We start from the raw sequence: 23,366 nt of genomic DNA, 5'->3' as shown, positions 1-23,366 counted from the left end.
GAACCCTCTTACACTGTTGGTGGGAATGTAGACTAGTACAACCACTCTGGAAAAAAATTTGGAGGCTACTTAAAAAGCTGGACATCGATCTACCATTTGATCCAGCAATACCACTCTTGGGGATATACCCAAAAGACTGTTACTCCAGAGGCACCTGCACATCCATGTTTATTGCGGCACTATTCACAATAGCCAAGTTATGGAAACAGCCAAGATGTCCCACCACTGACGAAGGATTAAGAAAATGTGGTATCTATACACAATGGAATTTTATGCAGCCATGAAGAAGAACGAAATGTTATCATTCGCTGGTAAATGGATGGAATTGGAGAACATCATTCTGAGTGAGGTTAGCCTGGCTCAAAAAACCAAAAATCGTATGTTCTCCCTCATATGTGGACATTAGATCAAGGGCAAACACAACAAGGGGATTGGACTATGAGCACATGATAAAAGTGAGAGCACACAAGGAAGGGGTGAGGATAGGTAAGACACCTAAAAAACTAGCTAGCATTTGTTGCCCTTAATGCAGAGAAACTAAAGCAGATACCTTAAAGCAACTGAGGCCAATAGGAAAAGGGGAACAGGTACTAGAGAAAAGGTTAGATCAAAAAGAATTAACCTAGAAGGTAACACCCACGCACAGGAAATCAATGTGAGTCAATGCCATGTATAGCTATCCTTATCTCAACCAGCAAAAACTCTTGTTCCTTCCTATTATTGCTTATACTCTCTCTACAACAAGATTAGAAATAAGGGCAAAATAGTTTCTGCTGGGTATTGGGGGGGGAGAGGGAGGGATCGGAGTGGGTGGTAAGGGAGGGGGTGGGGGCAGGGGGGAGAAATGAACCAATCCTTGTATGCACATATAATAATAAAAGAAAAATGAAAAAAAAAAAAAAAGAAATGGCCATGTATGTATGCTTCCATAGATTCTTCCTGAGAAAACTGGTAAACTCTACCCAGGAAATTGACCCCATCTTCTATTCTCTAGCCCCTGTCTCTAGCCTCAGCTCCTATCTCCCTACATTATACAAGAGGCTGGGGGCTCAGAAATGAGGCCCAAAAGTTCCCAACCCCTTTTGCTCAAGATGGAAAATTCAGGTCAACACTGTTGTAGGTTCTCTGAACCATGAATGCTATAGCATGAAGCTTATGGAGACTTCATGTCAAATCTCAAACTATGCCACTTTTTCTGGATAAAAGTAGATACAATTTAAGATAAAAATGAAAAAAAAAATCAAGGCAGTTAATGATTCTGCCTCCTAATATTTAAATTAATGGTTCCCAATTCTGCACATCAGAATCTCTGCAGAGCTTTTTAAAAGTCCTAGTGCTTATCCCCTTTACCATACCAAAATCTCTGGCCATAGAGCCCAGAATAACACTTTTCCGGAATTTCTCAGGAGATTCTGATGCACATTAACACTTAGAATTGCTGATGTAGGGCAGCTAATATTTTTATACAACTGAATTCGGCAATCAAATTCTGTCTCTATCTCTAGAACCAACCTAATCTTTCAGTGTCTCAGTTTTCTCATCAGCAAACTAAGGCCATCGTTTTTTATCTAACAATAGGAAGACTAAATGAACTATTACAGATAAGTGCTTAATCCAGTAACTGATATATAGTAAAACTTCCATAAGTGTTAGCTACTAATAATAAGATAGGAAGTTTAGTTTATGTCTCTAATTATCCTTTAGAAATAATTTATCACATAGTTTTCTTCAAACAAGGTAGGCGTCTATACATTTTCTGCTTCCTCCAGAATACTCAAGAAAATACTTTATTTTTGCCATCTGTGCTTAATATGCTACTTCGCAGACACCATCACCTCAATATTTCTTGGTAATTTGATAGTTAATAGTTCTGTCTGCAAAAAAGCTGAGTGAATCTATCAAACTAGGCACCAAAATCCATTAGCTTCTATCTGTCTATAATATAACTACTCTATTTCACAAAGTGATTAGCTCAAGAAAAAAGCCAATCAGAAAATTCCGTAAGTCTTCTCAGAAACATCATTTTCATATTTTGAAAGAAAAATATAAGATTTATATGTATGAAGTCTTATGTGCATACTACTTGGGCATGTTTGAGAACTCTGAATTCTCCTATTTTGGCTAAGCAATTCCATCACAGTTATCCATTCATTTACAGATTAGTGGCATGTCAGAAGGATTCCATGTATGTCACAAGGCAAAAACAAATCTTTTATAACCCTGCTGTAACTGAGCCTATTAGTATTATCAAATTTACAGTTTCTACATTGGGTATAGGTTACTGAATACTGAAAGGAAGAAAGGAAACAAACTAAATGGCTCTGGGTCATGTGACTTAAGATAATTGGTCTGTATTTATCAAGTTAACCCACACATTTTAGCAAAAGAGCATGCTTTTAAGAAGATGGGTCAAACTGTACCATAAGAATTAAATAGTCCACTTGTTATTAATTTGATGTCAAAGATTTAGAAAAAGGATTAGGTGACACAGATATAAATAACATCAGTCACCTGGCAGCTTTTCAACACACACCTGGGGCACAACCCTAGACCCACTGGGTTTGGAGTATTCTTAGTACAACCCTTGTCCATCCTGACATTTAGAAAAAAGAAAATTATAGCTCAGAGAGGTGAATTTTGTCACCCAAAGCCACCTGTTAAGTGAAAGGGGAGTGGAGGTAAGAAAATTTTTAAAGGGGGCGGGGCATATATGGACCAATAATTACAGGGCATCTTGATAAAAGATAAGTTCACCCCTTGTCACTACAGTCCTAACCCTAGTCCATCATGTCATTTAAGGTGAAGTCTAGCAGGCAGAACTCACCCACCCAGAGTCAAATAAAACCCCAAATGGCATAACCAAGAATAAGACTTGTATATACAACCCCTTAAATCTTTGCTTTCCAGAAATGCTGGCAATCCTGAGAAGTGGTCAGTGTCCTCACTTAGATGGACTACTGCAACAGGAATTTTTAATAATAAGAGAAAATATAGAGACTATCCTTAGGCACTCAAAGATTCAGAGCAGCCCCAAATACAGTTTTTTTTTTTTTCTTTGCTGTACTTGTTCCAAAAGAAGTAAAGGAAATGAAAAGAGAACTCATACCCCGTCCATCCTGGACTGGGCAACTCCAGTGAGGTGCAGCAGCTGTGAGAGAGTCCATGTTATCTATCATTGCTTTCAAAGCAATGGCCTATGTTGCTATGTATTTGTCAGACAAATAAAAGAAGAGAAGTTACTCACCCAAATTTATACTTTTAAGTTGAGTTCTGACTGAATATCTTTTGAATTCTAATGCAGTGTAATTATGCAAACAATTAGGCAAATCCCTCCAGCAAGCAACTGCTAATGCACACGAATTAAACTTATTTATTTATTGGTAGTAGGATTTCAGCCACATCCAAAGAATACTTCAGAGGGTGATAGGAAGGAAAGGAAGGGAAACGAAACACAGCCAGCATTACTAATGAAATTTGGTTGAAAATTGCTGTAATCCATTTTCTGATGAAGTGGTTCAGATGCATTTTACCCAACCCAAAATACATAAGACAGAGATAAAAACATTCTTTAATAATAATGTACTTCTGATGAGATAGAATATAGAAAATTACACACTTGGTAAATTCATCAGCTAGAAGCAATCAGCGGAGCACTGGAGGTCACCTTCCACACGCCCTCACTTTGCTTTCACAAATAATCACCTGAAATGCAAGGCTGGAGGCTGACTTTTTCATTGGATTCAAACAGAAAACATTCATTGCCCTTGTGTGTCACACAAGGTTAGTTTTAAACTTGGATAGCATTTTAACCAAATTCAGAGACATTTGGGAAGTCCAGTTCACACAGTTACTATGGGACCATTTTTCCCTGGCAAAAATGCACAGGTGCTCAAATACACACAAACACACACACAAATGCCCCTTTTACAACCAAAATAACCTTTGCCTCAGGGCAGATATCTACACAATTATATTCCAGGATTCTGAGACCTAAAAAAGAGCAGGTTCCTCCTCATCAGAGCAGATAGGGTACTAGAGAGCTAAGAGGGTAGAAGCCACTCTTTGGAAAATCAAGTTGAAATTTAAAAAAAAAAAAAAAAGCTCAAGTAAAATTCCTTCATGTGAAAAGGCTCACCTTTGTTGCCAAAGCTTCAGCACTTTCTCGACAAGTCTTCTCTATTTCGAGATGGTTCTGCATGAAATTAACTTCCTCTATAACCATGTGAGAAACTAGGAATGAGGGGAAAAAAAGAATGTCAGCATTTGAAGATTAGTCAGCTATTCCAGAAGCCCACACATCGCCCCATGACGAAGAATACACCAATTCTTTCTTCAGCCAGACCCTTAGCCATCACAGGGAAAAAAGTTTTCAGAAGCTATCCTGATTAAATCTCAGCTAATATTCAAATGTAGAAAGAAAAAAGGACACAACAAAAAACCTTCATGACTACTACATACATTTTAAGGAAGCTGTTTAAAAAATTTTGGAAGTGGCTGTTTTCTATGTAGCTGTTTACACATCCACAGACATATATGCTAATTTAAATAAAAAGAATCTTCCATAAAGAAAGAGTAGCAATATGCCTTCCTTTTCTTAGTAGAATATAACACATGAATCTAATAAGAAAAATTAGCTAAGAAATAATAGATAAATAAATCTTAAATTGATTTTATGATGGAAATAGCAATGTGGCAACTTAGCTAAAAGTATCTTTAATAGTGGCAAACTAGTTACTGTTATTTCATACACTGCAGGGCAGAAAAGACTAACACCAAGATTTATGCACTATGAGGTGATAAAAACAGATACTAGTAACATTTCTTATATAGTAAGCTGTCAGTAGGATTAGAAGAAAAATTAAATTTTCTTTGCTATTTTACCAACATGTGAAAAATTAATTTTTAAACTTTTTGGCAGCAGGTTCACATAAATTGAGATTTAAAGAGTCAAAGTAATTTAGAACTTGAATTACATTTTGAAGATCGTGTTTAAAAAATGCCAGTCCAGCCCCTCCCCCCCCGCCATGTATCTATTAAAAAAAATTCTCAGAATCTCAAACCTAACTGTAGACATGCACACTTATTGGCATTTGTTGGCTTTAAAAAAAAAAAAAAAATTAAAGGACACCCAAATGTGAAATCCAACAAAGTTAGGGAAAAAGCACAGGGCTTATACAATACAAAGGGAAATTACTTTTGCTTCATTTACGCTTAATTAACCTGCAATTATGATTAAACTCGGGGGAAAAATTTCTCTCCAAATTAAATACAAAAAATGTATTACTTCCTAAGTCTGTCCAAAGTTCTTATTATGTTAATATTCAAATTCATAAAGCAGCACTAAATGGCCAGAAACATCTCTAACCTTGACATTTTTTCCGGGGTAATAATAATCTATCACAAATGCAGGCCAACCACAAACCACTTAACTAATTAGTAGTTGCAGTCACCGAGAAAAACACGAATCAACACTGTTATTACAAGTGGCACATTTGAGTGGCATCTAATTACGACTTGATGAGTACGATCCTTGCATTATCAACATTACTACCGCATCCCATCAGGGCCTAAAAGCTGCTGATGACATTGACTTCGAGAAACTCCCACTCAATGGTACAGCAGCACCCAACAATTGGCTTGGCAGGGGCCCCCCTCACTAAATGACACGTTAAGCGTAATTACTGGTAGACATTGTAAATAAACAGGATTGGAAGTGAAAATTGTACCAAGTGCATAAGACACAATCTGACACATTGGAAGTGGCAGCCTTAATTGAGAGTTTCTTTGACTGCTCAAGATCATTTCAACTGCATTTCTCAGAGGACAGTGATTATAACTGTGGAGACAGACGGCATAATGGTATCAGCACTGCTGACGGAGCAGTGAATTAAATTGTATCTGCTGTGGAGTGAAAGCCTTGATGAGAGGTACAGATGCCTTAGCCGTCTTATCATTATAACACAATGGTCATGTTGTCATCAACCTTTCTGGCTCCAATTGAAAAGAAATGATTGTGTGTTGAAGCTCCCCCCCACGCCACCCCCCCCTTGTCCTCTTCTATCTCTTGTTCTGAATAGAACCAATTTTCAGAGAGCTATGAAATCACGCAATAGGTCCTAAAATGCAGCTGCTTGGCATACAAACGGGTCCCCATTAAACTGGAATCACACACAATATGTGTTTATGCCAGAAGAACAAATAGAAGCTGAACACAGGCCAAGTTTATTCACACACACAAAGCCCATGTAGCTCTTCATCAATATAATTGCCTTTTATATTGTAGTTTAAATAATAGGCTCTATTATTTCCTTAAAATCCTAATATTCCTGGCATTTTATCACTATGTTTACAAGGTAGGTTCTTCAAAAATGTGAAGGAAAGAGAAAAGAAACCTATACAATTTTTACAACATCAAATATTACTTTGAATTTTTAGCCTTAACTACTTGACATCTTCTGCCACAATCTGGTATTTCTACTCTCATAACAAAAACATAAACACTCTGCATTTTTCACAGGAATTTGACTTTTTATTCAATAACATTCGTGCTCATGAAAGAGTAAGAAAAATCATTCCATGGTAGTGAGGTGTAGGCCTAGCAAAAAGGAAAAGGGGGGAAAAATGAAACATTTATTTTCTTAACATTTTGTAAAATGCTACCCTGTGATTTAACTTGATAAACTTGGCTAAGTAAAACTCACCTACATTTTCTCTGATTTCTCTAATTCTAATGTAGTATACTTCATCAGGTAGGGTTTTTATTTCTTTCCCAAAAGGGAAATAATTGAAATTTCTAAATTGTGCATTAATTTTTAGTTTAAGAAAAATTATCCCAATGCTGCCAGGCATGGAGGCTCCCACTTATAATTCCAGCACTAAGGAGGCTGAGGCAGGAAGACTGTGAATTCAAGGCCAGCCTGGGCTACATAGTAATCCTTGTCTAAAAGAAAAGGTAGGAAGGAAGGAAGAAGGGGAGGGAGGAAGGGAGAGAAGGAGGGAGGGAGAAATTATCCCAATGCTAAATTGGTAACAAAGAAACCTACCTACTTACCAACTTTCAGAAGGGAAGAATGCATTTCAGAGTCCATCATGTCTTTAAAAATAAGACCCCATTTCCAAACCCGAAGGTCACATCACATGATATAAAATGAAAATATTTCTGAAGTACAAATATATTTGTACCTTTCTAAGAATAAAAGTTTAAAAAATTACTTTTGACTGCTCATTTAATGATTGACCTAATGGTCCCAAATTTGGGCTTATTTCATAATAACTCTGACCCATGGTGACTATACCTATGACACTGCACTTTTGGATGACATGAGGTTTAAAAAAGAAAATGAATTTTAAGTAAAAGGACTATAATAGTGTAGTTGCACATTTTAAAAAAAAACAATCTTTTAGAAATTCATGCTGAAATATTTATAGTCAGGAAATATTAAAATGACACAATGACTGGTATCAGTTTCAAAGTAGAAGTCAGAAGCCAGTGAGAGTGGCTCCAGGATGATAACATTAAAGCTGGATGATGGTGATACATGAAGGTTCATTTAACTGCTTTCTCACTTTTGAATATTCTTGAGAATTTTCATAATGCAAAATTTTAAGAGCTGAGAACTCAAAAAAGTATAACCTAAAAGCACATCAACTGTTGCTTCCATCAGTATAATTGAATTAGCAAAGTCTGTCCTACCATCTACACGACTGAAACGCTGCAACTGAAGTACACACCACATTGCAGGGTAAATGACTTTGCTTCTCTTTTTTGAAAACTTGTCTTTGTCTTCTACTAAGTGTGATCCTTGAAGCAGGGATTTTGTCATGCACATCTGGTTCTCTTGCATCTAGAACACTATGTACAAAGTAGGTACTCGTGTTTGTCTGAATGACTGAAAATACCATACACCTAAGTTTGTTTGTGAACACCCTTTTACAAGAATGTTCTCTGTGTTCAGCCTCATGCTAAGCCCCTCACGTGTGTTCCCCACCATTTCTCACAGTCATCCTACAAAGAAGGTGTTATCATAGCAATTTTGCATCTGAGAACACTGAGGCCCAAAGATGTAAAATACCACTCCAAATCACAGAGCTCTACCTGATAAATCCCAGCCAAATGCATTTCTAAAACACTCCAACTTTCCACCACCCCTTCTAACTCTAGTTAAAGGCATTAAGGTAAGGACATAGCTTCCTGAGCAAGACTTCCCCCCAAACTCCAGCTCTCGGCCATAGGGAGATGCAGGGAGTCTCTGATGCACACACAGTAAACGTAACACAAATTCCCTGTGAATATTAAACAGCTTAGAAAAGTTCTCGTGTGGGAAGAAAACAGTCAGGAAGTTGGCACATATGTAGGAAAATTGGTGTCGCCGAAATCAGAACACAGTATCTAACACTGTGGCCTCAAATACATGAAAGGGCTTTATTGACTTCTCTTTTCACAGGAATCTGTCCTTCTAGGCACATGGCTTTGCTCTGTGGTGGTGTTCTTTGTGTGGAAAGAGTAGGAGGCAGACTCAGAGGGATCTGGCAGAGGGCCAAGAATGCCATGAACTATGGGTAGAGACATAGCTACCATAGGAAAAGCATAGTAAACCAGGGAGAGAAGAGCCCTAGGGTCTGACAGAGCTCTTCCTGAGCTTATTTAGCTGCTCTTGAGAGCTTGGCCAGGTAGATAAGCATCACAGGGATTTCAGATTTCAACTCTGCCCAAAAGAAACTTTTCCCCAGAGCTATACATACACGCAGGCTCCCATGTAGGGTGACGGTCTGAACAGGAAGTACTACATATCTACACACAGGGTGGTTTAGTAGATGAGATGGCGGCAGCAGCTAAAACTGACTGAGCAGTTACTATATGCCAGGCACAGTGTTAAGTGCTATTTCTGTGGATTATCTCAAAGTCTACAAAACAGGGTAATACATCCCAATTTTCCTAGTGAAGAAGCTTGCTCAGGGCTACATGACTTCACACCAAGAGCTCTCCACTGGCAATATTCCCTTCCAGATTTCAAATTCTACCCTCTGTTCTAAAGTCATGAAGCATTTATGTCAGATACAGTTTTTAAAAAAAATGTTTAAAAGTTTTCTTATCCCCCATATTCATTCATTCTTTCTTTCTCTCTCTCTCTCCCTCCCCATCTCTTCTCTCTTCTCTGTTTTTGAGGCCGAGAGAATTAGTACCTGTTTTCCTGCTACTGCAACTTTACATTAAAACATTAATAAAGATAAAAATTTAATGTATGCAGCAATAGTCTGTTGTGCTAACCTTTCAATTAATGCTTTCAGGTCTTAATCTGAGTTGCTGATAGGGAATAAAAATGTAATTTTTTTCAACTATCAAAGGTATTTAGAGGAAAAGACAAAAGGAAAAGGGAAATGGGAGATGAAAGTGGAGTTTACATGGTATTCAAAAGGTTGATGTCCAGGAAAGTTACAATGCAGGAGGCAAAATCCCTACTATCTACCTTGATCAAAACATTTTAAGATAAACCCAACCATAGGAAAGTTGAACTATCCCCACCGCACACAGTACACCCATCCACTATCAATAATTCAAGTACATGAAGTGGTAACAACGACAATGGGATCATTCTTTCAGAGGTGGTCAATGCCAGCACAGGTGTAAGCAGATTTCATCAACCCTGCATTAGGGAAGGAGAAAGCCCCATGCAATTGCAATTCACACATTCACAATTAAGGGGTATTTCTATCACAATACACTAGCTTCCCAAGACAGGTAATATTGAAAGATTACCCTTAGATTTTCTTTATTAGAGACAGATGCTGAAATACACTGACTACTGGAATTTAACTATAATGCCGCACTTATTTTATAGCTGTTTTACCTTCCAAAAGAGTAAAATGTTCCATTGTATAGTTACCAAGTCTATACTTTATGATATAATCAAGTAGCTTGACTGATACAAAATCTGTAGAATGACAGGGAAAGAAAAGCCTTGACCTCAAGGGAAGAGGTCATTTTTCCTGCTATGGCCTGGATCTTTGCCCACCTGTGTTCTATCTTAGGGGATAAACAGCAGATCTCTGTCATACAAAACATAACCTTCCAAAGTTTCCTCCCACCCTGCTTACTTATGTTCATTATTATATATATATATATATATATATATATTTTTTTTTTTTTTTTTTGCAGTGCTGGGGATCAAACTCAGGGCCTCACACATGCTCAGTAAATGCTGTACCACTCAGCCACATCCTCAACCCCTATTTATTTATTGATTGATTGATTTAGAAAATTTAACATAAGATCTACCCTCTTAGTACATTTTTATGTATTTAATATGGTATTGTTATCTATAGCCCCAAAGTTGTATAGCAGAAGAACTCCAGTGTAATTACTTTTCTATGAATTAACCGAAGAAACTAATCAAATCACTATAAAGCTGTGTGTATAAGAGTACTCTCCATGGCGTTATTCAGAGTAGTTAAAAAACAAAAATAACCTACTGATGAAGGAATAAACAAATTATGGAATATTATAGCTGACCATTAAAACTGATGTACAACTCTGCTGACAAACAAACATGTCAATATACTATGTGCTAGAACAAAAAGGGCTACAAAACTGAAGGCAAAATATGCATTTTTTTGTATAAATGTATATTAGACAAATGAAAGATCAGGAAGGACAGACTACAAAATATTATGATCGGCTTTTCTCAAGGAATCAAGGTAACAAAGTAATTTTATTCTCCTTTGATTTTTTTGCATAGAAAATATTCTTATAACAACTTCAAGCTTTAATAATAATATCCTCATAAAACAATAATGCTTATTCCATCTCTTTAAAATCACAAATGCCAGGGCATTTTTTGAACAAATAGGAAGGCAATTTTTGTGTTCTTGATTGTATGATCAATGCATCAGCAACTAAACCAAGTATCAACATAACCCCAAAAGTTATGTTTATAGTAATTCCACTGAAATGCTTACATACTTTTCTGAAACTCTTCCAGTTTTTTAACAGCTTCATCTCGTTCTTGCCTAATTTTGTCACACTGAAATGAGAAAAAAGAAAACATTAAAGTTTGTATCATAAATTTTAAGTCTCGAAAGGTGAACAGTAAGAGTAAACTTATAAACAGCAGCAATTTTTTTTTCTCTAAAACAGAACATCTTTCAAAAGCATCAGTGAAACATGGTGTGTGCATTAGTCAGCTAGCATGGTGAGTGTACAATTTATATCTGGCTAATTTTCTCAGACCTTCTAAGATAATGAGTCACTCTACTCTCATTATCTCTTCAGCGACAGACCAATTGGCCATCCCGAGTTAAAAAGGGTTTTGGGTGGTTTTCTGTTTGTTTGTTTGTTTGTTTTAGGTTGTTTGGAAGGGGGGGTTGGGTCCTTTTTTTCAGTATTGGGGATTGTGAGCCATGCCCCGGTCCTTTCACTTTTGTATTTTGTTTCTGAGGCGGCGTCTTGCTAACTTTGCCCTAGCTGTCCTGGAACTCATGATTCTCCTGCCTCTGCCTCCCAAGTAACTAGAACTACAGGCATGTACCACCATGCCTGACTTGTACTCATTTTTTAAGAAAATGTGCATGCCTCTTTTTAAGAAGGCTAACGCATTCTTAACACCCTGCTCATGTGCAAGTCAGGTTCCCAACAGTTTCAACCATCCAGAACACTGGGGCCATCTTGGAAGCTAATGGAAAGATGACTGAATGAGGTAAAATGCTGACGGATACCCAAGCCCTCTCTCACCCAAGAGAAAATGATCCAGTGTCTTCAGAATTTTGCATAGAAAAAGGGAGGAAATTAAAAGGACAGAAGAGAAAATACTCTACCACGAGCATGTTTTATTTACATAAACTGATTTATTTTATTCAAAAAGGTGGGAGGACTCATTGAAAAGACTTTTGGCAAGAAAGACCATAAAAGGAAAAAATAACTATTAAAACATGAACACCTTTTAGGGTATCTGGTATGGAAGAAACAAGTATCTCATGTTTCAACAGATCCTAAAGGCATTAATGATTCTTTTTTAAAAACACAAACGTTCATTAGGAAGACTGAACTCAATTTACCTTGAATTTCATAAAATATGGAAGGTATAATACATTATAAAGATATTTCTATCAGAAGTATCTAAAACTTTAAAAAGTGATTTTTAACTATTAGGGTATTAATTACAAACTGAATTTCCTGGGAGTACCTAGTTCCCTACAAGAACCATATAAATAAAATACAACCCTAAGTTATATTTGATTTCTAACATGCCATATACATGTATCAGGATTTCCTCTTGCTGGATATTTTCTTTTTCGTTCTTTTTTTCGTTTTATTTATTTACTTATTTTTTTTTTTGCAGTGTTGGGATCAAATCCACGGTCTTCCACATGCTAGGCAAGTGCTCTAACACTGAGCTATATATTCCCAGCTTTGTTGGGTGTTTTTAATTTCAAATTTCAAAGACCAAAAAATTATGATGCCCCTAGTAACTTGAAAAATCCAAATTAAAACAGTGAAATAGTTTTATCTATTAGACTGGCAAAAACTGAAAAAGTCTGATACTAAAATCTGGCACTCACATTCTGCTGTTGCATGTATAAACTGGTATAACTACTCTGTAAATAAACTTCTATCAAAATTGAAAATACAAAAAAAAAATTGAAAATACAAGCCCGCTGTGATTCAGCGATTCTACTTCCAGGTATTACACCAGAAAATCTCTAATAGTGTGTACGAAGTGATCTAGACAAAAATGTTTAGCATTTATAAAAACAGTAAGGCAGGGCATATTCATATAATACACTACAGCAGTGGAAATGAGTGAATTATATCTATATATATAGCAACACAACTGAGCCTCAAAAACCGTAATGTTGATTAAAAGGAGTAGCAGAATCTATACCTTAAGCACACAAAAATTTTTCAGATGTTTGTATTATACAATAGGCCCACCTGATTTGTGGATTTATATTACACACAATTTTGATCAAGAATGATCAAAAAATAAATATTTAAAATCAAAAGAACTTTCAAAAAAAATTTTTTTTAATTCCCACACATGCTTTACACAGCTCAGTGGTTAAGAAGCTCTCAGTCAGCCCCATGGTATCCTGTTACAATTGTTTTATAATCCACTGAGGGTTTCCCTGCCCTAGATTGTGCAAAAATTTGCCTCCCCAAAAGCAAATAGTGCCCCCAAAGTAAGGAAAAAGTGAATGTGCTTAACTTAAATGAGAAAATGAAAATTTGGTATTTGTTGAAAGGTTCTATGTCTTTAGCGGAAGTTGGGTGGTGTTTTGGGGGAAAATGGATCAAGCATCTGCAGTACAGCACCAACTCTGCACCCCGAGCATGTGTGATTTTTCTCAGTCTCCTTAGAACCAGCCACCCATGAACCAAGGGTCTATATATAGATATATTCAATATATATTGATGATTTACCTACAGCATTCTTTTTTTTTAAGTTAATTCTGTGCAGTGGGTATTGGTTACATTATTTTCTGCTCTTTTCAGGGTTTTCAAAATACTTTAAAAACATAAAAGTAAGAAGCAATCAATTCATTTTCCCGTTTAGTCCCTAATGAGCCACTGAAAGGTTAAGATGCCCATCTCTGTTCACAGGGCAACCCCATCCTGCAGGAGTGCATGAAGCAGCTACACAGGATTAAATCAGCAAAGCTGGCTACCAAATTCTGTCTTAGACACCCCACCACCACGCCAAATAAGTCAGGCTGGATGGACCAAAGATCATTTTCTACAGGAGAAGTCACCTTCTTTCAGTAAGGTTTCCTATGGAAATCTATTCTCTGTAAAAATAAAAGCAATTCTAACACAGTTTCTAGCTCTAATTTAACAGAAAAACATCACTTTCTGGTGTTTAAAATCTCTTTCACCAGCGTTCTGGATTCTCATATTAGCATCCCTCATCCCAGATGACAACTCCAGACAATACAACCTGTAACTCTGAGACTGCTGACCTGCTGTTTCACGAATGTTCCTGATGTTTACTAGAACTGACTCCTGTTTGTTTTGGACTTTCCCCAAACTCTGCCAGTCTGTCCATCCCACTTCCAACAATGCACAGTATAGTCTAAGGCACAAAATGAAACCTAGTTTCGGAGTAGACTCAAAGACCTGAGTCAGTATTGCCAAATGCAACACAGCTGGTGTTTTACTTTCTAATTAATTTTGTTTCCTCATCTGGCATTTCTTGAAGTATAAGATGCTCTGTAAAAACTGTCTTCCTCTAAGCATTGCTGCTTGAGAGCCGTGCTCTGACTTAATGTCACCTGTATCCCTCTGTGTACCTCTCAAAATTCCATTTGAAGGAATTAGAGGCTTATCCAGTCCTCACTTACATAGACAGTTTTCCCTGAGACTTTGCCTGACAACAGCATAAGCACAGATGGTGTTCCAACTAGGTGGACCAAAAAAAAAGGCCACCAATTGCCATCACCAATTACCAATGTAGCTCCCACTTACTGGTCAGTAGCAATGCCTAACCATCTTAAACAGGCCTGTACCAGCTGCTCAGAAGTGAGCCTTTCTATCCATCATCTCTGCTCTTAAGAACAGGTTCTGCTTAATAATTGGTTTGGTTCCAACATCAGTCTTAGTCCAACACATGGGTAACCAGTCTGTATTTAGTTCAGCTCATACCCACCCTCCAGTTACTACCAATAGATCCCCACACAAGCTGTCTCCCAATCCCAGCTGTGTTCTATCAGGGGTCTTCATGTTGCTTTGCTTTCTATTTTCTGCAACTATATTATGCTAGAACTGGCAGCCACCAAATTTACCATCTGCTATGCTGAAAGGGTGTGTGTTGGGGTGGGGGGATTTACACATGCTGCAAATGCAGCTTACTTATTCCAAACCAGAGCTGATCAAAATATGAAAGATGTAACCATTTACTAAGCAAGAATCCAAACAACCACTTATTTCATCATTTTACATAAATCCAAAAAACATATCTTGCAATCTTTCTCTCGTACCAACAGAGAGAAGCTAGCATGGATTATGGGTCTGTTTGGGAGAGCGTTTCATCTTTATTCCACACAGAAGGCCCTCACCCATCCCACCCTTTCCTCCACACTGCTCACGCAGCTGCACCATCTGTAAAAACTGCTTCTTTTTGTGCTGAGAATTGCTCATGAAGTCTCTGCAATAGCAACAGATGTTCTTGGGCCCACGTCCCTCAACTATGACACCCATCGATTCTCTGCAGCTCAGCGCTGGGGTAGAACCCAGAAGCCGGTGTGCTGGTGAATTTAAACAAGCACAGGTACTCTAGAAACTCTATTTTGGCCCTTGATAAAGTGGTGAATTGACTGGAGGTTGACTTTTCTGGTTTTGAAAGCCCTTAATATCAGAAGCCCTGGCTATTTTCCAGATCACTTGAGCCTCATCTAGGCACATACCTGACTTCTAAAACCAAACCAGGATCTCAGAGCACTGGCAAGATGGCTGGCAAAGGAAAGCCCTTCCATGTGAACTAGCATCCTCCTTACCCGCCCCCTCCTAATGGGTGCCTTAGTTCTACCGTCAGCACTGCAATGTCCTCTTACCAGTGCCTAGCAGAAGTACAGATAATTGATGAAGATATGACGACAGCTTTATATTTTGTAGTGTGTCTAGTATACTCAAGAAACACCTCAACATTCTGAACTGTGTCTCACTTCCATTAATATAGACGCCCGTTTTTATCTTCCTGACACACAACTGTTGCCAGGCTCTAGAAGTGACATTTTGGGGACCAAGAAATACATACATTCACTGCCTATATATACCACCAGGAGAGGTGAGTGACAATCTAACCATAGGCAAATGTATACCCTACAGCTGACTGAAGTAGACTTCTGAGCACTGTACAACTCCACACAGCACAGCTACTTGCCAGGCACTGTGTTAAACACTGGGGTGGGGGAGATGGCGGGTATCATCAGGGACACTGTTCTCACAAACCTTACGACCCACCAAAAAAGAGTAACAATGAAACAAGCAATTTATGAGAACACTGATATAACGAAATACTGTGCTACTGTAGAAACATAGCAGAGGCGGTAACACTAAGTGTGGAAGGCTTTTAACACCACACCATTTTTCTCAAAGTTCATTCCTTTTATGTTCTGTTATAATATTTAAATTTTTAAACATGCATACAGCATCAGAATTGTGCTTATTTGCCTGTTTTTAGAATCCTTGGTGATGCAGTAAGAGGACCATTAAATCATTTTAATAATAATCCACAATTCTTTTGTTCCACTTACATAAATCTGGCTGAAACTCAACTGTGCTTTCTGGATTTCTACACTCTTATTCCTAAAGAATACAATACATGAAATCATTCCCACTTGGGAGGAATTCTTTTCACTCTCTTTCTCTTTTGGTGTTCTTCTTTCTTCCAATTCAAAGTTCTTTCCCTCCAATTTTCACAGGCAATAAAGAAGAAGTAGCTGCCCCCCAGAGCTGTCTTGCAGCATTCTCCAAATTCTAGGTATTGTGTGATAGATGGAAACACATGTCATCAGAACTGAGATCCTTGCTCTTTGTTTCTGGATAGATTGCTGTTAATAAGAGACTCATTTTCACTTTCAAACTGCTAAGTAATTACTTTTTCTCTGGCACAACCACTTGCCACTCTGTCTCAAAGAAACTGCATGTATGTGGATGTATTATGCATGAACAGTTAGCATAATGGATGCATATCTTGCTCTTTAAAGTGGCTTCTTTATTGATTTTTTTTAAATAAAATACTTTGGGACCTTCACCTCTGAATATTACACAAGAGGTAGAAATTTTAACAATAGATGACTGAGCCAAGATGCAAACAGTTTCATATATCTTGCTTCTTGAAAAATAAGTCTTGGAAACTGTCTGTCTCATTCCCTTTTCATTCATTGTTCCTGGCAAGCTGTCAGAAGTGCCTGATGCAGTTACAGTAGCTCACCCAAACGACTTTTAATCAGCCACTTAAACATTTATGCACTTCAAAACTCGATCTCCGAACATAATATTAAACGTAAATACTTACTATTTAATGGCAGACATTCTTCTATTATACAGATTTCCTTCTTTTTATGCACACCACACACACACACCCCTGCCACCCTGAAAAATGTGAAAGCTATTCCATTCAAAGCTCAATGAGGCTCTTCCCCCCCATATAGGATAAAAACCCCAAACGATTATGACAAAGATCCTGAGTGAGTCATCAGTAAATGCCCTTCAATTGTAGAAGCAAGACTAACACTCAGATACAGTGATTGCTACATAAGCTAAGGAACACATTCTATTTGGCCAACTCCAAAATACAGTCACCTATTTTCTCATGCCCCAAAATACAGATTTAGAGGAGCTTTTAACATCAATGTGAGAGGCTCTCTGGCTTTTTCACATACTATTGATGTCATTTTAAAAATGAGCAAAAAAATAATATAAAGTAACAAGTAGCATCTTTCCATGAGCCTCACTTATTCTGATGCTAAAACACACACATGAAAATCTCAAATTTTATGTTTTAATCCAACCCACACCACTTACTCATCTTCTGTCTCGTATTTCAATAATGATGCATTTTGGCTGATAAATGTAACCAGTACATAAGGAATATGCAGATGGTTTCTTACAAAAAAGCAATTAATTCTGCTTGTGAGACAGTTAAAGAAGCTTTAAAAAAAACAAGGGACATATAAGCCAAGCACTAGACACTATTAAAAGTTGTCACATAGGAAAGAGTGGGAGCCTTGTCCTTCTGTCCTCGTCCCATTCCACTGCCGGTATTCTTGGGTGCTCAGGAAGTGTTCAATGAGGTTTCCCTTCAAAAAAGCTTTCCTTATAAACTCAGAGTTCGATTCCATCTTCAAAGGCATTGATAAAAACCACAGAACAGCCAGCACTCCATTGTTCCCAAAGAAAGAGGACTGCAGAGGAAAATAGTTAAAACAGTGGTCCACAACTGAATCTCCTCCTCCTCCCCTTGAGGTGCACTGTGTCAGGATCTATGTGCCTGTGTGTACGTGTGTGTTGTGTACATATGTGAATTTTCCTGACATAAGATTGGTTTATTGTGAAGCAATGGACAGTGAAGACATATGGCTCAGAAAAGTATTCAGTCTGAGAATCTGCTGTGGAAAATTTATGCACCAACAATAAAGAACAAAACTAGAACCTCTGTGCAAAAATAGTCAATACACTACTGTAAGTTTACCTGCTTGTAAAAGAACACTGAGGTCAGAAGACTCAGGTTTGTTTTTCAGACAGGGTCTCGCTATGTAGCCCAGAATGGCCAAAAAAACTCCAGATCCGCCACTCAGCCTCCTGAGTGCTGGGATTTTAGGCATGCACTATCATGCACAGAAGATCCAGGTTTGAATCCAGACTATGTCACTAAATTGCTGTGAAACCTCAGGAAACTCAGCCCAGCCCTGAGGCCCCATTCTCTCCTCTAATAAATGGTGCTGACATAGGGCTGTTTAGAACATTTGACCAAGGAGACAAGAAATAAGGACATGGCTATCCCAAAGTGTGTGTGTGTTACTGGGTATTGAACCCAGAGCCTCACAGATGCTAAGCTGCATCTCTTGAGCTACTTATTTGTATTTTGTTTTTGAGACAGGGTTTCACTAGCTTTGTCTGGGCTGACCTGGAACTCTGGATCCTCCTGTCTCCACCTCCTGAGCAGCTGGGATTACAGGTGTATGACACCATACCTGGTCACAAAGTAGCTTCTTAATAAACACAGCCTTTTAAGCAACTGCCTTGCCTGCAGAGCGTGTGTCCTGCCTCTTGCCTCCACAAGAAGAGACTCCAACAGGTCAGAAAATCCTGCCCAAAGGAATGACATCCATGGCCTCTTCCCATTCACAAGGTGGGTGGCCTGGCAACAAAGACAGCTAGGCTTGATGGAGACACATGCAAGGAAGAAATACCTTGCCAGTGATTCCCACCCCCAAATTTGTGCCAAATTTCCCCACATAAAATTAACTATGGCAAAAGAAAAAAAAAAAACCTTCCTTTAGATGTCTATCCCTGATGGGTTTAACTGAACTCTGGGCTGGGGCCATGGGGAAAGATGACTGTGTGTATTTGCTGATGTGGGTTGGACAAAGCTCACCCAGCCGGGCACAGGAAAGTGCTTTCCCAGAGAAAATGGTGTCCTCCATTTACCACCTCCGGCACTAAAGCTGCTTTTACTCATTCTATGTTGTATAAAAGGCTTTTATTATATGCTTTCCTCCTTTGTAATACAGCCCCCCTTTTGGGGAAAAATCTGCAGTAATAAGCAAGCTAGTCTTTTAACAGAAGGTAAACAGAGTGGGGTGAACTTAAAACCACTCTACTTTTTGTTTTACCCAACCACACAGAATTCTATATTGCTTTCATTTCTTTTTTTCCCATTTCTGTTAATAGTTATTTTTAAAGAATCAGGACAGAAGAAGGTCAATAATGACTATGGATGTTACAAAAGTATTAGGCCATACTCTGTATAGAGAAGCACGTAAACAGTTAATGGGCTGAGGTGATTTATAATCCTTCTTTTACCAAATGCATTTTACCTATAATTCCACGTGCATAACAGACAGTTCACTGCAGAAAGTGGCTCTCAGTTAAACCACCATCATCACTTCCGACAGGAGGTGTTTATAGAACACCTATTTTTTTTTTTTAGGGCACTGCTAAATTTACCAGTAAGCAAGGATTAAAGAAGAAGAAAAGAGAAGAGAAAGAATTCAATCTTCTCCCTCTTCTGTTATTGATTTTTTGTCTATAGGTCAAAGAGTTCTCCTGCTTTGCTCTTCTCCTCTTGGGCCAAGAGCAGCTGTGAAAGAGACTCAATTGACTGACAACTTCTCAGCTCCTTCTCCTCCTAGAGCTGAACGATGGATGGGAATCCTGGGAAAAAGGATCAAGGTCTCTGATCTGAGCATCACCCAGTAAATCTGCTTAAAATTAGGGAGTACCAGGGACCTTCCAGCTAAGCACAACCTCTCTCCCTATTCATATCCTCAGGACGTCTGTGATTCGGGGTGAGAGGCCCAGCATGGTGACAGAACTGGAAATCTCCTCGTCAAACTATTTTCTGTAGTATTGTTACCTTGTTGTAGATACCTGTACTAGCATGGATATTTTTATCACCCCGCCCACCATTCTCTGAGTTGTCTGATGAAGGAAAGAGAAAAATTCCACAGACTACCTAACCTTAATTTAGCACATCTGGAACTAAAAGGGCAAAAAAAGTCTTAAAACTATGAAAAAAATCTAAAAATCCATTATCATCTGCTTTGAACAAGTGTACTTACCATTTATAGCATTGACCATACTCTAGCTATATAGGGGGCAAATTAATCTGAGCAAAAAAAAATTATATGTAATTTTTAACAGCCCAATAAATAATCCCTAATATACCACAAATTCTACAAAAATTTAGCTTACTGTGATTTTATTTATGTGTTTATTTTTGGTTTTTTGAGCCAGGGTCTCACTACATAGCCAAGGCTGTTCTCAAACTCATATTCTTCCTGCTTCAGCCTCCTACTTGCTGAGATTACAGATGTGTGACACCATTGGCAACTTCACTGCCAATTTTTATTCCAGTTCTTATCCTGAAGTTTTAAGGATGAGCTTTCACAGTTTATAGCAGTAACAGCCACCTTCTTATTTAATAACCACTTGGGACCTGTTTTATTACTTTTCTACCAGGAATATAATGTTTTAAAATAGTTATCCTATCAAAAAAGCAATTTTTAAAAGTAAATTTTGCTTATATCTTAAAACAAAAATGGACAATAATTCTTCTTCCTCTCTGCTACTTTACATTTTCTATTCAGTCCCTCTTCTTTTCTGAACTTCTGTGTGACCCCTCCCCTAAATGTACAGAGAAACACATGGATTAGCAAATGTTCACAAATCTTAAGGAGACATTTTCAGAGACGAAAAGGACATGGTTTGTAAAGGTGAGTAGAATTCAATTATTTAATAGTTAAAAAATAAAACCGCAGAACCCCTGGAAACATTCACCAGGCTTCCTCCTCTTCATATTGGGTGTTTTTCAACTTCCAGTATGCTAGTCACATAGACAGGAAGCAAATGCACAGAAGGTTTATGGAGGTATCTGACTGATCACCAATGGCTAATTCCAAATTCTCTCCAAGATGTAACAAGTGTGGGTCCCAAAAGTGAACATCTCAGGCCTTCAGTTCTATCCTCGGAATCCCAAACCTGATTGTTAGGGAACAGTTCCTTTCTTAGGGACTTGTGCTGCTTGGCCTGGTGCCTTGCTGCACAACACTTAGCTGTGGTTAATCTCTCAGAGCTGCGCCCACTGTGGCAGGCCTGCTATTCTTTACCATCTGGAGCCTGGAGTTGATATTAGCTTGAAACACACATACAAGAGAAAAGGAAAAAAAAAAAAAGAACTCTCATTCACATTTAACTAAAATTGGTGGCTGAACAATGAGCTATGCTGGCTAGGCTTTCACACATATAAGAAAAGGGGGAAAAAAGGGCAAAGTACAAACCTTCTCCTTTGTTTTCTGGTTCTCTGCTCTGAGGTCTTCATATTCGCCTATTGCTAAAAGAAAAGAAAAGGCGACATTACAACTCCATCTAAAGTTTACTTGTGTGAAAACCGGTAACCAACTCACTCCCATCAACTATTTACTAGATTGAGATCTGGTAGAGAAAAGGTCAGAGGAGGGTTTCTGCATCTGAGGGTAAAGAAGAAAAAGAGCTCACAGCAGATGCGAGCTCACCAAGTTAAACCTCGGCTCTTGCTAGGTCATTAGGAAGACCCACGAAGTGAGAGACGTGACCTGCAACAAAGCGCTCCTCCCCTTCAGTGCTCAGTACTTTTGGTCCCTGACGTTCTTCCCAACACTATTAATCTGTGGTGTTATAATCAGAGGTTTATTCGGAAAATTGACCTCTAGAAAATAAAATAAGACTTGCACGTTCAGTTCAATTGTCACCTACTTTATCCACAGCAAAAAGTTTTTGCTTTGAGCATTAAGCTAAGAACAATTAATTCTAGACAAGACTGGTCATAACCAAGCCACAACCAGAAACCCGCTAGACTCAAGTCTCTAAGTTGAGAATATTTACAAATTAGATATATTTCCAACTATATTGGGGGAGGAAGGAGTTTTCTGCTTATGATCCTCTATTGCTAGAAGAATTAAGTAACCTGAACTCCACATTCATCTTTTAGCAAAAGCACAATTTTTAGACATCCTCACAGTTGAGAATATAAAGTTTAGAGCACTGATCTATGATTCATGATGATACAGAACATGGATGGTAAGCCTAAAACTGCTGCTTACACTAGCCCTGGGCTAGACTGGCACCAGGGAGTCAGTGAATCATTAGGTTGGCTTTCTACCTTTTCAAAAATTCAATTGGGATTTACTACAAAAAAAAAAATCAATTTTTCTAAAAAAAAAAAAAAAAGACAAATAGAGTTTCCTGTTTCTATGAATAATCTGAAGACAAAAATAAAAAAATCTGAAACCATCCCAGATAATCTGGTTATTAATTCTAAAAATGCATGCTTTTAGCCACTAGGGCAGAGAACACCCCAGAAGTAAACAATTAACGTGGCAAAATACACACTCTGCTTCCAGTAGTGATCTAAAGGTTTCAGAATACCTGCTGCAAAGGTAGCATAGAAATCCTCAAAACTGAATTCAAATTAACAAATATTTATGGGATTGCATCACCAATGTCCAGAAGTTTTATTACCACCACAAATATAAAATAAGAATTAATAGGGGGGCATTGTTCAAGTGGTAGAGCACCTACCTAGTAAGTGCAAAGCCCCGAATTCAACCCCCAGCACAACCAAAAAAGAAAGAAAAAAACTAATAGACAATTTTACTGAAGCCACACACACTTTAATAAGGCCCTTGGGCCTTATTAAATAGCATAATAGTTTTGAATGTATATATGTAAAGATACAGCACTTTGGAGAATGATTACATTTTCAACACGAAAGATTTGATGGCCAAAGAATGAAGCCCTCACACTTCATCTGTGCGTCAGCCCCCCTACACCACATACACAACAACTAAATGCAAACTGATGTCCTTGAATCTGAAAAATCAATTAGATGTGCCTCTTTTTAACTAAGAGAGAGAGTCTAAAAATATGCACTTATACCACTGGGTAGTCTGTGGTTATGGTCCTAAATCTTATTACCATATCTAACACTGCATCAAAAAAAAAATATATATATATATATAAATAAATATTTATCCAGACTTAGCTTACTTGACATTTAAAAGTATCTGTACATGAAGTTGAAAAATCAAAATTGATTTAACATCTATTATTGGTGACCTACTTGTAGACACACAAACAATAATGGCATATTATAAAACCATAATCTTGTATT

General features: G+C 37.9%; 1 protein-coding gene across 5 annotated transcripts in view; it reads right to left on the bottom strand.

Moving 5' to 3' along the window:
• Window positions 1–23,366, bottom strand: part of Shtn1 (shootin 1) — a 112,430-nt gene that overhangs the window by 76,588 nt on the left and 12,476 nt on the right. For all 5 annotated transcript variants that reach the window (XM_074078225.1, XM_074078224.1, XM_074078228.1 and 2 more), the window contains exons 2-4: window positions 21,496–21,548; window positions 10,961–11,021; window positions 4,136–4,230 (exon numbers count right to left, since the gene is read on the bottom strand). In XM_074078225.1, the coding sequence (XP_073934326.1) occupies window positions 4,136–4,222 (87 nt within the window). In that variant the 5' untranslated portion in view covers window positions 4,223–4,230; window positions 10,961–11,021; window positions 21,496–21,548. The remainder of the gene's footprint in view (window positions 1–4,135; window positions 4,231–10,960; window positions 11,022–21,495; window positions 21,549–23,366) is intronic.

The sequence above is a fragment of the Castor canadensis genome, chromosome 7 (genome assembly GCF_047511655.1).
Source record: "Castor canadensis chromosome 7, mCasCan1.hap1v2, whole genome shotgun sequence".
In the NCBI taxonomy this organism is placed as follows: domain Eukaryota; kingdom Metazoa; phylum Chordata; class Mammalia; order Rodentia; family Castoridae; genus Castor; species Castor canadensis.
This window is presented reverse-complemented; position numbering and strand designations above follow the sequence as displayed.